This window comes from Oncorhynchus gorbuscha, linkage group LG04 (assembly GCF_021184085.1).
Source record: "Oncorhynchus gorbuscha isolate QuinsamMale2020 ecotype Even-year linkage group LG04, OgorEven_v1.0, whole genome shotgun sequence".
In the NCBI taxonomy this organism is placed as follows: Eukaryota; Metazoa; Chordata; class Actinopteri; order Salmoniformes; family Salmonidae; genus Oncorhynchus; species Oncorhynchus gorbuscha.
The window spans coordinates 6,198,424-6,213,619 of record NC_060176.1 but is presented as its reverse complement, the minus strand read 5'-3'; the positions used below and the strand labels follow the sequence as shown (position 1 = coordinate 6,213,619).

General features: G+C 40.7%; 1 protein-coding gene and 1 long non-coding RNA gene across 2 annotated transcripts; one reads left to right on the top strand and one right to left on the bottom strand.

Annotated features, from left to right (window-relative positions):
• Positions 1 to 1,793: 1,793 nt before the first annotated feature.
• Positions 1,794 to 3,176, top strand: LOC124033087. The gene is made up of 2 exons (XR_006838309.1): positions 1,794 to 1,952; positions 2,047 to 3,176. It is a non-coding gene; the product is annotated as an uncharacterized LOC124033087 (long non-coding RNA).
• Positions 3,177 to 5,410: 2,234 nt separating this feature from the next.
• irx3a (iroquois homeobox 3a) lies at positions 5,411 to 8,848 on the bottom strand. The gene is made up of 4 exons (XM_046345021.1): positions 8,395 to 8,848; positions 6,710 to 7,757; positions 6,125 to 6,191; positions 5,411 to 5,759 (listed from the first exon to the last, which is right to left on the bottom strand). The coding sequence occupies exons 1-4, from the start codon at positions 8,608 to 8,610 to the stop codon at positions 5,705 to 5,707; spliced, it is 1,386 nt and encodes a 461-aa protein (XP_046200977.1). The 5' UTR covers positions 8,611 to 8,848; the 3' UTR covers positions 5,411 to 5,704.
• Positions 8,849 to 15,196: the final 6,348 nt, after the last annotated feature.

Genomic DNA, 15,196 nt, shown 5'->3' with positions numbered 1-15,196 from the left:
ATGATAAAGTCAGGAATTTAACAATATACTACCCCCCATAAAGAAGTTAACAAAAACACTTTCAGAAATACACTCATATATCTACATTTCATTCTTTATTCCAGTCTTTAGTTGAATCTTTACCAACAGATGCAACTCCATTGAGTGATAAAAAGGAGAAAGTCAGAACATATGCATGATAGTGCAGAAGCATGTTTAAAAGAGGGGTGGGATAAAAAGGAGAAAGTCAGAACATATGCATGATAGTGCAGAAGCATGTTTAATAGGGTGGGATAAAAAGGAGAAAGTCAGATAAAAAATAGAGGGGTGGGAGAAAAGTCAGAACATATGCATGATAGTGCAGAAGCATGTTTAATAGAGGGGTGGGATAAAAAGGAGAAAGTCAGAACATATGCATGATAGTGCAGAAGCATGTTTAATAGAGGGGTGGGATAAAAAGGAGAAAGTCAGAACATATGCATGGTAGTGCAGAAGCATGTTTAATAGAGGGGTGGGATAAAAAGGCCCGAGCCCTTTGCTTTGTCAGGGGGAAGAACATAAAGAGAGCAGTGCTCTGCTTCAAAGCTGCATTTCCATAATTGCCCTGTAACTTGGGCGAGGCTGAGGGATGAGTCTAACGGGGGCTGAGAAAAGCACAATCTTACAGATGGGTGAACGGCAAAAGCCTAGACGCCTCTCCCTCTGTCCGCCTGTCCCCCATTCCCCACTTGTTGCCTTTTGGATTCAGTGAAAGAATTCCTCTTTCTAACCCCCATCAACAATAGGCATGAAATCGGTGCCCTCCCTCTCTCCCGCTCCGGCCCAAGAGAATTTCACTCCTTCCCGGCCTTTTGTCCTCTATAGTAGGCCTGGGGAAAACAGGACAACCCTCTTTACTCTCTCTCACTGGCCATTCCTTGACCTGTTTGTGCACCACTTCCACAGTTAATAATAAATATGGGCTATAAAACATACATTGGGGCACATGAGTTGCAGGTCCACATCTTTGACATACTACAGAGAGAGCTTTTCTGTATAGCTCTTTTCAAATCCAATGTGTAAAGGAAACTCAATAACAAGTTGGACTGGTGTGGAAAGGCCTGTAACCCTGTGTACCAGAGATATATCGTTGTGGTGGGATAAGTGTTCTCTCTGAGATGATCTCTTCTCCTCCTGTGGTCACAGACTAACACCCAGGATGGGTGGGTTTTAAAGGGCAGCCCTCTGGGCCTGCCGGGCGCCGTGTGTGTGTGTGTGTGTGTGTGTGTGTGTGTGTGTGTGTGTGTGTGTGTGTGTGTGTGTGTGTGTGTGTGTGTGTGTGTGTGTGTGTGTGTGTGTGTGTGTGTGTGTGTGTGTGTGTGTGTGTGTGTGTGTGTGTGTGTGTGTGTGTGTGTGTGTGTGTGTGTGTGAGTGTTTGTGTGTGAGTGCGTGCGTGCGTGCGTGTGTGTGTGTGTGTGTGCGTGCGTGCGTGTATGTGTGTGTGCGTGCGTGTGTGTGTGTTGTAGGGGACAGGGAATATCAGCAGTGCCTCATAAAGGGATTAGCTCACAGGACAAAGAAAGTGGTCCTCTTCAAAGCTGGACTGGGGCCACAAAAGAGATGACATTTGTCTGTCTCTGTGTCAGAAGGGGGTGGGGGGGGGGCAGAGGGGGGCAGAGGGGGACGAGGGTCGCAATGACAGAAGGGGAGGATGAGGTGAAAACACGAGGCTGACCCTCTTTATTTGGGCATGCCTGCTCTTTCACAGGGCACCTCTGGCCCCTTCTTCTGTTTATTTACTCCTCTGTTCTCGTTCTCTCCATTCACATGGATCCTCCATCTCTCTCTGATGGCTCCATTGGCTGCCTGACCTGGCCAGGCCCCTTCACCGGCCCCACTACTACACCGTCCAACATGGCACTACCGCGTCCGTGCGTCCGATCCATCCGTCCTGTCTGTCCACCCTCCTCACTGGATCAATGCACAGCTCAGAGGTACAGATTAGATTTCCTTTTTATGATTCTATCTTCTATCTTGGATCCCCCCCTCCCAAAATCAGTTTTTAACAATGCATTCCTTTTTTTGCAGGGCGTAGCTATGTACCTCTGTCTTTATTCATTGATGCTGGATGTGAGCAGCACTCAGGACAACAAAGGACATGTGATTAGTGATGGACTGAAATGCCATTTATTTGCAGCCTGTCAATAGGAACTGGGTTTCCCACAGCCTTGGTGCATGAGGCTCACCTCAGATCACTCTCACTTTATAATGTAAAATAGAACTGCGCAACAAGCACAAGAATGAACTTGTCTATAAAAACTAAAATGTGTGTGTATTTCTGTTTATTCTCACATTTAATATGCCTCATGAAGATGATATCTGCACTGCTGCATTTATATTAAGGACACTGATTTTTGAAAAAATGATGTTCGTTTTGATCATGTTTGTCTTGTTCTTTTCTATGTATAAATGCGCACAAGCAAGGTGTCCATCCGTAAATGTGTGTTGCCTTTCCTTTTTTATCCGTTGTGCTATTAAACCATACTCTCTGGCGAATCAATCAGTCAGAGTATTTAACATCGCTGGGAGCGAGGAAATAAAAAGAGGAGTCAGTGTTGATTATTGCTCAATAGCCACGAGGACATCCACTTAACGCGGGGAAATGAGTGACACACCGTGCCCCGCTGGAAGTGGCCCCTGCATGCGCTGTGGTGTGTAGCTCTGAGCGAAATGTTAGCTAATGCATTCCATTTGCTCTGTTCAACCCGTAGCAGGTTTGACACGTATGGCGACATAGACACAGGCATGATTCGTTTGTTTGTACTGAGGAATTGTAATCCCTAATTTCATGCACGAATCAGAAGAGGTCCTCTGCACTCTGAACAACGATCGCTGTCCCTTCAGTAGCATTCCGATTGAATTCTCATGATCAAGAGAGATTGTTTCAGAAGCTCCCTTATCAGCTAACATCCCCCAGAACACTGAGGAAATCATCATTAATATTTCTGATCGTAATGAACGTGCGCACACATGTGTATGTGTGAGTAGGAGGGGAGATAGTTGTGGGGGTTGGTTTATTATACCACTGCAAGTATTATCACTGACAGGAAAAAGTATTTGTAATTCCTGTTTTTGATTAAAAATTATGTAATATCATGTCAATCTATTCTGTCAATTTTACTACATTTTAATACATAATAAACATATCTGATTCTGAGGTGAAGTGTGATACTGTATATTTTGGTTTCATTTAAATGTATCAAATATTATGTACTTTTATACTGTGGGTTTAAGTTTCATTGTAGGCTAGAGTTAATTTGAACAACCGAGACATCTTGGGGCATGTTTATTGGTATGGGAAGCGCGTTCTCTCTCGTGACCTGTGCTATGTGTTTTAAGTGGGTCATCATCGGTGATAGGCCAATGCTGGTCACTCTCTCTGTGTTACTTCCTGCGCGGCGCGGTGCAGCCAGAGCTCGTGGTGCCGGTGCGTTTCCGAGTGAAAGTGGGCACAAACCAGAAAAATGATTACATCAATCAGTGTCACAACTAGCCGCTGTGACTTATGAATATGCATAGTGCGCGCGCAGTTAGATAGAGGGCATTCAGGAAGATAATTGATTGGACAGGAAGGCAGCATGGTGAGAGGAGCGCGAGAAGGCCAGCCTACTTAGTAGAATATCAAGCCCCGGTCCAAAGCTTTCTCCCCCGGCTGGGTCTTTAAGCACAGCCTCGAATGTCCGTTGGAAATGTTGGGCTTTTCTGTCTGTTGTGTTGCGCTGCTATGTAACCATCCCAGAGCGGGCCCTGAAAACAAAGCGGCTCAATTGGTGGAATGTGTGACATAATGCGCTATTTGTTTGAATTTTTTAACTTCAACAAAGAGGAAAAGGGATATCTGGGGCTCCCTATACAATTTGAAAACCATATTGTCTGTATTCTTCTATTTTCTAGAAAAAACAATGTAGGTTTTTGAAGAAGACTATTTAATTGGCTAATTCAAACAGATTCATAAAGCTACAGAAATATCTTATTTTCACGTATTTCGTTTCTATTTCGAAATATGCGCTTAATTTCACTACACAATTGACTGCGAACATGACACAAATTCGATAGGATGTAATGTTTTTTCTTGATTCTTTTTGTTGCAGTAGGCCGAGCCTGTTTTTTCTTTCCTTGACAAGTTGGGGAAATGGTCATAGGCCTACAACAACTTTAACCATTTTGAAGAGGGGGTTGAAATGTACAATTTAACGTTTAATACTTTTTTGTAAAGTGAAATAAACTGAGAGGGAAAAACACTAACGTAAAGGATACCGAAACAACGAATTGTGTGATTATGCGCCCCATTTATTTTATTCGTTTATATGGCCTGTTAATTAACAATGGTGTTTATGCAGCAGGAACAAGTTAATATGTACAAATAAAGGTCATATAAAAAATATTGATCTATTAATTGTTAAGAATGAAATGATCATATCCTTACACCATTTTAGGTCAATTGAGTGTAACGCTAGAGAAGGTATTTTTAATGCATGCCAACCCATGACAAACGCTTTTACGATGGGCCTATATAAAACATTTTTCAATGGTTGATAACATATGAATAATTACAATACAAAGTTGTGATTTAGGTATGGCTGCTTTGATCAAAGATTTCATATTGAAAACCAGAGAAATATCCATATACCTGTCTTCTCCAGACCGCAGAATGGGCGATGGTGACTAGATTTGACTGTAGAGGGAGCTCCAACTCCAACTTTACATAAACTTTATTTCACAACGCCTCTGACATGCAAATGATCTTAGATGTTGAAACAAACCTAAATAAATGATATCACAATGTATTGGTGGCATATAGTTAGCAGTGCAGCCCACAACGGCTGACCAAATTGAAGATGCATAAAAAAACATGTAGTAGGCCTAACACAAATATTACACGCGAACTGAGATCGCATCGTACATTCAACACCACAACCCATTTACGCATAGCCAGCCTATACGATGTTTAACCTCTCAATCCAAAATAGTTACATCCAAATATTAAAATAGTCAGTAGGCCTACATAATTTCTCTTCATATGCCATACAACTTCAGACGAAAATTAATGAAAGAATTATTCATTTTAATTCGGCTGTTACGCCTCAATAAGGATAATCCCAGAACATGAATATCCAAATGTACGATGCAATAGTCAGCTAATTACTCTTAAGTAATTATATGAAAATGCCTCAAATCCTGCTAGAATATTTACTTATCATAACCAAGTATGATGAAGCCTATTCGCCGTAGGCCACGCAGACAGATACACACACACGCAAAAAGCAAAGCGCTGCAATTCTGCACCACTTCAAAATCGAATTCGTAACATCTAACGCCCACAACAACTAATTCTCCTTTCATAAAACAATCATCAGACAAACATCTTCCCAAAAATCACAAGCGATTTGAATAAAGTTGCAGCAGTTCATTTATTAGCCAAAATATAGACTTTCTTGTACAATTTGGTTCACAAGTATGTACATTTTCTTAACTTTATATACAAAACATTTTGAACATCAAATCCTCACAGAACTTACAAAAAGAAAAAGAAAAGTCACAGACTACTGGTTCATACATTATAACATTAGCAGGTTTACACAGGACATGCTTACAAGGTAAGTATACACAGATGTAGTATTATTATTTGACATTCCTTACAACAGATTACAATAAAACCATAAAAAGAAAGAGAAAAAGTCAAAGTCTAGGAGGAGGCGAGAGCTGACAGAACCATGGCTGCTTCGAGTTGATTCTGAGGCCTGCAAACACACGGGGCAAGAAAATAAATACACTCAGCAAAGGGAAAATAATAATAACCTACAACTTCAAGGTAATGAATTGCTTCAAAAGTAAACTGATATAAAGTGAAGATTGCTGTTGGAAAATGAGAGCCGGTTATAAAACCAATGTGGTAAATTTGAGCTGGGGGTTTTTGCATGACAAATATGCAAATATAATTTTGAGGCCTCAACGAAATAAGACAAGCACGGAGGAATCCATCTATTCGATGTCCTACACATACAACACAAGAGCTGCAGTTTGAGTAAATGTGGTAGGCAACGATAAAATGGGGTGTGTATCAAAAATAATATATCCAAATAAAATAAAGATGACAGACTCTTACCGTCTATGAACTGGGTGGAAGGCTGTTTTTAACAACTTTTTCTCTGCTTCCAAGGCACTAGATCTCTCTGAAATAATAATGGCAATAAAATACATTTAAAAAATGCATTCATTTTCCCGTCTATAACTAGAGCACAGCACTGTCGCAGTGAATTTAGTCTATACTGGGGATCTTCACGTCAGTCACGGGTTAAATACAAGCACGTACAATACTGAAGTAGGTATGTGACAAAGAAATATGGGGCCAACTGCTAAATTTAAAAATACTTTTCGGACATGAATAATAATCCATTCTCACAATAAACCAGCTGATAATAACATTAAAAACCAATGCATTTTATTCCGACCACCTCTGTCTGTATTCCCCCAGTTCAAAGCTTCAAAGCCACCTTATTCTGTCACATAAACGACAGCATGGAAACACACTTTTTATGATCATCTTTACGGCCTCAAAATGTCTGTCCAGAACAGGCTTATTTAAGTAGGCTAATGCGTTAAAGAGGGATAAGTAAAGTCTGAAATAGAGTAATAATGAACAGTTTGTTATACAGTCAGGCTCGCCAGCCTCAGTGTTGGTGACATGTACCTGTGACGGCTGTGTCTGAGCTATGACTCTTGTCCTGCGTGTGTTGGTGTTGCTGCCTGCTGTAGAGGGCGAGCCCGTTAGCCGAAGCCTGGTTCGCCAGTCCAAGGTAATGGTTAGAGTTCAGTAATGCGAGCTGGTGGGCAGAAAAAGCTCGGTTTGTCCAGTTCTGGATTTTCCCAACAGGACAAGAGATGAGTCTGTGGTGAGGGCTGATTATGGTCTGGGCCGCGGGCCCAACTGTGTTGCTGCCATTCATTTGTGGAGATTTGCGGGGATTGTCAGGGGTTGTTGCTGTCTCCGCCAAAGACCAAATCTTTGGCTTTTGGGCCGGGGCCGCGTTATTTTCTGATGGGGGCGAGTTGATGGACACAGGATTCAGTTTCACTTGTTCGCCATTCGGTTGTGAGGCTTTAATTTCAAAAGAGTGATGGTGGTGGTGGTGGAAGTGCTCGCCCCGGTCCACGTGAATGTCTTTGCCCTCCTTCACTACAGCCTTCAGAAATCTCTGATCGGGCCCTTGTAAATCCTCATAGCCGTCTGAAATCTCAGAGTCGCTTCTACCATCTAATTTTAAATCAGCGTGTAGGTCATCCTGATCATCCAAGTCGTCCTTATTCTCGATATTTTCCGTGTCGATATTTTCTAAATCAATCTCTTCCTCATCCTCCCTCTTGTCCCCTTCCTCTCCCTCCTCGTGATCACTGTTGTAAACATTTCCCTCTTCGTCTGTGCGGCTCCGGGGAGTCCAGGTCATCTTGTTCTCCTTCTTTAGCCTCCTCCTGGCGTTGGCGAACCAGGTGGAAACTTGGGTGAGGGTCATTTTGGTGATGATGGCCAGCATGATCTTCTCCCCCTTGGTGGGGTAGGGGTTCTTACGATGCTCGCTTAGCCAGGCCTTCAGTGTGCTCGTGCTCTCCCTGGTCGCATTTTTGGGTCTGGACGGGTCGCCAAACTGATACTGGCCATATGGGTAAAACGCTGGGTGATGGTGGGCAAATCCTGGGTGTCCTTGTACGCCTGGACTGTCTTTCAACTCATACTGAGCACCCTAAAAGACAAAGAGCAGAGACCCAATGGGATGTGTGAGATAGTATGATAGATTAATGATGTTTGCTAAATGAAATTCTACTTTATGTTAAATAAGATAAAATCATATAGGCTAATATATGCAATATAAAGCCAGTATCACCACATTTATCTTTCTTTACATAGGACCTGTCATTTCTGCGTTTATGACCAACAAAAGCATTACCATACGTAAAAGTTACACATTTTTATTTGTTACGCACAATTTCGGTTCCCGACAAAACTATTTGATTTATAACACTTCACTACCAATTGCAAAAACATTTCAATGTATTTCAAGATGCATGTATTCACACTTTTAACCTCTGTAAGATCCAATGCAATATATTGCATTTGATTTCAGTTGTTTTCTTTATTTTCTATTGGTCTAAACATATCTTTTCGACTGACATTTCGGTTGTTGTGCTACTTTTTAGCTACTTTAACTATTTACAAAACAAGGAGTCAATAACAAAGTTGACCAACGAGTCTTCTTGTTTAGTCCTGTATGGATCATTGTCTCAATAACGTAACGTCACTGCGACCTTTCTCTTTTTTAGTCTGGATGGGGGGAAAGCAAATGAAGGAATCCAGAAGCATAAATAAACAAAGGCACTCACCAATTGATTGAAAATTGATATATCGTTTGAATAGGGCAGAAATGCTCCATAGCCCTGTGCTGCTGCGGCGAAAGGTGATCCATACATAGTTGAGAGAACGTTTGAGAGTGCCCCGGACGGGCTCAACTCCGTCCCGGCTCGGGCATTGCTGATACCCTGGCGCTCCGGTGGGTATATCGGTCGGATGTACTGATATCCCAGCTGCGGGAAAGACATGGTCGTAGAAAAAAGTCTGCTGCAATCACAAAAAGCAGAGAATCGCCCTCGCGGTGCGTACTGCGATATCCACTTTACAGTGAGTACAACAAAGTGTAAGGGAAGTCTATATTTCCTCAAAAACAGCCAGTGTAAACGATCCGATTGCGCCTTCCTCCTTCACTTCCCTATTGATCTGGATGGACTAAGGTCAGGTCCTTACAGATTGCCTTAGATTATTGCGACTCTTTGCTCTGATTGACATTTCTAGTCGTTTAGAAGCCCCTCCCATTTCTCAAATCTCACCCCCTATACACACTCTCGCTCTGCCGCGCGCCTCTCTCTCTCTCTCTCTCTCTCTCTCTCTCTCTCTCCTGTATTTCCCCTGGATAAGTGCACCGACGTCGCGATCTCTTATTTGAATGGTTTTCAAATCTCATTTGATGGCTCGCCAATCATTTAATTTGTTATTTGTTCGCCTGAGCCCTACCCCATTTTAGTGTTAATTCACAATTTGTGGTCATTTGCACAACTAGTAAATATTTCAGTGTTGTTGAGTGATTAACTTCACACAAGCCCAGTGTCTCCAGTTTTCTTCTAATACATGTGTCTCAAGTATGTGCAGCCGCGACTCAGTTAAGGCATGTCCACTGGAAAGAAAGACCTAAGAAATGTATGTTGTTTGCCCGAGTGATTTGGACTCACGTATGCTAGAAGTCTATGGTCAAGTTGTGTTTTCTTACACCGTTTCACACCGTTGCGGACGCTTCTAACAATTGGCAAGCGGATCGGACTCAAATCACTCTTTTAATTTGGGACATCAAACAGTTAGCATGTAACCATTTGACTTCAGAGAGAAAGTTGTCAAGAAATGAAATGCTGCATGGGTGATTACCGCCTGCGCTGTTAATGAATGCAAAGTGTTAGCGTCAACAATGGCAACGATAAGTAATTAACACGTTGCGTATTGTGGTGGATATACATTTAAAGTGATACACTGGAAACTAAAACATTGAGGAAAATAAATATTTTACATGAACAACAACAACACAAATAATGTTGATGTAAATAATAATAGTGTCATAAAATAACGATGATGATGAGGATAATAATAATAACAATAATAATAGTCTAATAATAGTAGTAATGATATTAATAATAATAATTACAAGTGGTTTAATTGATTTAATATTCACTGATGTTATTCATGTTGCACGGAAAGCCATAGCTATTTGTGAACAGGTTAGGCCTGTTAAAAACAATCTTATAAAATCTAATTTTGTATGTATGTACCAAGGCTTCCCTTCCAGGAAAAAAGATATAATCTTTATAAGACTATCGCTCATAAAGATTAGGCTACCTTTAAGAACTCCGCTATATGAATTTGACAAAACCATTTTTGTCTTGTAAATAATTCGGATTAAAACAAAGCAAGGGAGTCAGAATTGAAATTCCATGAATCAATATATAAAAATATGTAGGAAACATCCCTAATCGTATTACATCCCCGTCTCTGTACCATCATATGTCTGTTCATCTTTTGCAAAACAACTACAGTGGTGACTTATGCATTGTTTTTGCAGTTTATTTGAATATGATAAATCTCGGAGCAATATTGACAGCGAGATTAAATCTCATCAATCTCAGTTTAGTTTTAATGATGAGATCCGGTTTCCAAGAACTAGGTCTATGTCTATGTAGGTCCACTTGTTTAAACCTTTAATCTTCTTTTTGGAGCTGATATCATTGTCTGGGAGGGATAATAGCATCTACAATTTCTCATATAGACTATAATGCTACGCCTTGTTTCCATAAACTCAGTGCAGAACCTCCGTGTTCCCCTTTAACGTGCTGGCATCTTGACACCCAACCGAACCTGGATTATGAGGTTATTAATTACAGCGAGTGGCTGATGCCATCCAACCGGCATGGTAATCACTACATAGCAGTCAATAACACTCAGACACACACACCAACCTGCAGCAGAGAGAACGGAGGGCCCAGACGTTACAGCTGAGCTTAGAAACTCAACATTGATATTTGCCTTCAGATTGAGGGAGGAATGTGTTAGTTGAATGAGTTCAACTAAAATAGGTGAAGAATTTAGTGTAAGATGTGTGTCAAGTGTCACACGTGTATGGAAATGCTGAATATTGGAACAGCCAACTTTCGTGTTTTCTTTGTGTTATAATATAAAAGCAGGTGGTTGGAAGTGTGAGTGTGAACGACATATCTGCCATTTAGTGTCCCCTCGGAGGCGCTCCGCGTTTGGATGGACACGTGTCTCATCCCCGGGACCTGTCAGGGCCCCTAGGACGTCTGATTTATAACCCCAATCAAACACATATGCACTAACTTAACAATTTCACAACGACCCGGGAAACTGGCATAGCGATAAAACATTAAGACTCTCAGCTCTCTCTCTTACCTCCACTCCACACCATATAGCGTCCCATAACCTGCCCTCTCCGCTTGACTCTATAACATACACACGATGGATATATGAATCAAATGCACCAAACACTGGGGCAGCCACACCACCACTATTACTACTACTATTACTATTACTACTATTACTAATACTACTGCTACTACTATTAGGAATAATAATAGTAATAATAACAATAATCACCATCATCACTAATAATAATAATAATAATAATAATAATAGCAATAATAATAATAATATAGGCCTATTTTTATTTATTAAAAAAAAATCTTTATACATGTATCTATTGTTATAATATAACCCATGTAGGCTAATGTTTCGGTCATGCAAAAGAGGACAATCACAGGAGAGTGACTCGAGGGCTGTTTTTTACAGAGTTCTTTGAGGGTAATTATGCAGATGAAACAATTTCACATCATTTTCAACGGCAAATATACACGGATCTATCGCTCATGCGTGGTTCCTTATGCAACACACAAGACCCCAGCAACACATCTCAAATGATGATATGAAGCTCCAGAAACAGGCGAGATCAAAGCCTTCAAACAGAGGCTATTCAAATGACTCTTTTCCATAACTCCTAGGCGACAGAAACAAGTAATACATTTCTTATCACACATGGAATCCATTTAAAGGAGCCTTCTGATCATAATCGGTTAATTGCGGTGACAAAGGATTTGAAAAGAAAACACAATTAATGACCCTTGATGTTTTGGGCTGTTGGTGGAAGAGGGGGATGGTGAAATGAAGTGTGTGTGTGCGTGTGCGTGCGTGTGCGTGTGCGTGTGCGTGTGTGTGTGTGTGTGTGTGTGCGCGCGCGCGCGTGTGTGTGTGTGTGTGTGTGTGTGTGTGTGTGTGTGTGTGTGTGTGTGTGTGTGTGTGTGTGTGTGTGTGTGTGTGTGTGTGTGTGTGTGTGTGTGTGTGTGTGCGTGCGTGCTTGCGTGCGTATGTGTGTGTGTCAGTGAGAGGGAGAGAGAGACAGAGACACACAGAAAGAGAGGTCTACATCGCATTTTGCTTTGCCTTGACAAAAAAAAGGTTTACGTTGTTATTCCTTTGGAGCGAGACGTTAGTAAAACCCAGCAGCTTGCAGAGTTTGTTTAGACTCCTTTTTTTGCATCTTAAGTTTCATTAGGGTATGAGAGCGAACTGTTGTAAAGATTATACACGGGACCAAAGTGATTTACAACTATTTCCATACAGATTTATGGTCAAGAAAAGCCATGTTGGTCATTTAGCCTAAATCTCGAATAATTTAGAACGTGTTCTACCCCACAATGATGATAGGCCTACACTGTGTGAAGCTACAATGACACATTATGCCATCAGAGAACGAAGGGCCTTTTACAAGTTCACTGAACACGAGCACAATCAATAACAACTTCGCATGCTATTATAAGACCGTAACTTCTTGACCTCTTTTTAAGAGTTGAGTTGTTTGGCAATATCCAAACATTGCTGAGACTGTGACGGGGCTTGGTTCAGAGTAGTGGAGTTAAAACTGTACCACTTCCTTTATCTGAAAATATGTTCTTATAAATCCTTGTCCCATTAGAGAAATAAAAGAGCAATAAATCTCGCGGTGTCTAAAGAGCAGAGGGACATAATCCAATCAATGAAATAGTTTAAGAAATTAATTGTAGTTACCGAAAGCAAGAGTACTTTCAAAATAGATTTAAAGTTACATTTGTTACTGTTGGAATCATTTAAATAATAGTATTTTAATTACATTACACTAATCCAACCATGCATATTAAATAGATAACTTCGATTTGCACTAGCGCAAAAGTAAGGAATTTGAACAGTGAAATCCTTATTCACAATTAGAAACAAATTAATAGTCATTGGACTGCAACTTATTAGACTGTTTTATAACATCAGATAAAATAAATTAGTACAGTTAACATGTGATTTACATATAACTAGTTAACATGTGCTTTACATAGACCTTTAAGCATATAGTTAGTTATTGTATCCTGAAACTGTTATCATATCCAAGTGTGACTGTTACTGCTGCGTTTTAGTTTTGGGTTCAATCAGATCGCCCATGTTCACCATTTATAATTATCAAATCAACTCAAGAAAACGATTATAGACATTGGCCAGCATGTTGTTTAGATTTTTTAAATATAGACTACAAACCACACAATGTGAACTTTGACCGCCTGCCAAACAGTCACTTATTGGGAATTAGTATGCCTTTAAAGGTTAGTAAATAAGCAAGCAAGCAAGCCTATATATTCCAGTTGTACCCAAAATCAGTTTGGAACCTTTTCTATATGCACTAGGCCTACATGGCATGCTATCCCAAATAGACTTGCATTACTTAACAGCAGTCAGATCGAGTCGACTGCTCACTGTTCACGTCTGCACTAATATCTATCGGGAGTTTCTCTCGCCTGCCTCATCAAAGGTGGGGAGAAGAGGCAGTTTCAGAAACGAGCCTATAAAGAGTGAATTTGGGAGTAAATTGTAGAGCTGCCGCCAGCCACCGGCAGTAATTGATTGGTAAGGTCAGAGCTCCCGGTGTCAAATGGCCTGCTCGGTCTCCGTGCACTCTTTCTCTCCTCTCCTCTCCTTGCTGCTTTGCTTTGGTAAATATTCTGCGATCGGTCCTGAGGGGTTCAGACTTGTTTTATTAGCCGTCCCAGGTCACTTTATTCCGTCGTTATTTACCGACACACGTCCTCAGCGAAATCCTGGCACTTCTGCAGGATTGTGGTTTCAAATGAACAGATATGAAAATATGATATATCCCCCACATACCACCACAATTCTGTGGCCTACTCAAATTAGCGTATTATTACCATGTTATTGCAATATTATTAACATTAGTAGTAGGCATAATAGTAGCCTATTAGTAGGCTAATCGTTTTTGTTTTTGTTTATATTATGTTTTTAAGTCTATCAAACCCACTATTACCCTTTAGGTCTATAAGCTACTGCAACACTACAATAACAGGAGCAATAGAGCTTCTGCACTAACGTCAATCGGTGTGCATTCCATATCTGACATTGTATTATTTTTCAGACAGTAGCCTAGACTTTAATTCTATAAATATCAATATCAACCCTGCCACAATAGCTTTCAAACATTCATAGACACCATTCTTACAAACTATTATCATATCCAGTAACAGAAATTGGCAACGCGCATTAGGTGATACAACTGGATGCCGCACGAGCACTATGTGATGTGAGTGCCTGCCTTTTAGCCTATAAAACGCTGCATCTGCAGGTGTGTTTTTCTCCGGTTGCCTACTGACTGCCCACTCATTATCCATCCCGCTGCAGTTTCCCCGGTATCAGTAACACAAGGCATTGATTTTACGGTAAAGTCACTTTGTAAAAGGAGTGAGTAACTGTGGGCCGCGCTATCACTGTATTACACGGGTATGGTCCGCATAACAAGATGAACATTGATTCAGCATTACGGATGATCGATAATGAAATAAGTAACTTCAGGGCCGAATTAAAATGCAAGCTAGTCTTCACGCTGCCATGCCAAGTCAGGAGTGACAGCGAGAGGAAAGTAAAGAAAGAGAGAGAGAGAGGACAGAGTGGGAGGGGCTAAAGAGAACTAGATCCTTATCAGGAAGGACTCTGGTACATAGGAGGATGCTCAATCAATTTAGGGATTATTCTCACTGAATAGAGTAGTGCTTGTCATGATTGTCATATGGGCTATTTGTATGCATATCTATAATCTGTCCTTCTTTTGAGTAAGGTTTATGATGGATTAAAATGTAGGCTTGACACTTGACCTCATAACTTGATCTCATGACCAAAATATAACCCACGTTATTAAATTATAATGACAATGATAATATCTGCTTCACCCATGGACTAAACTGTAATACTATAATAAATACTTACCCTGCTTAATATAGGCCCACATTCTCTTATGCTGAATAACTGTGAAAAAGGATGGTCAGGCTGATTGACCTGCCACTCAGGGAGAAAATGATATGCCAATGTGGTACAGTCACCAGGCTGATTCAAATCTATGTTGCTATAAATTGTATACATTTCTCTATGTATGTTTTTGTTTACCTTTACTCTGTCTGTCCCTAATCCAAAGGTAGACTAATTCAGGTTTTTGCCATGTTTACAGCCAAACATTTACTTGAGGTCATTCGTTGGCATATCCTCAGGATA

Excerpts from the sequence above, each read along its gene's own strand:
- irx3a (XM_046345021.1), bottom strand. The coding sequence starts at position 8,610 with ATGTCTTTCCCGCAGCTGGGATATCAGTACATCCGACCGATATACCCA. Across the intron at positions 7,758-8,394 it reads TATCAATTTTCAATCAATTG|GGTGCTCAGTATGAGTTGAA; the intron begins GTGAGTGCCTTT and ends TTTGTCTTTTAG. Across the intron at positions 5,760-6,124 it reads TTCCACCCAGTTCATAGACG|GCCTCAGAATCAACTCGAAG; the intron begins GTAAGAGTCTGT and ends GTGTGTTTGCAG.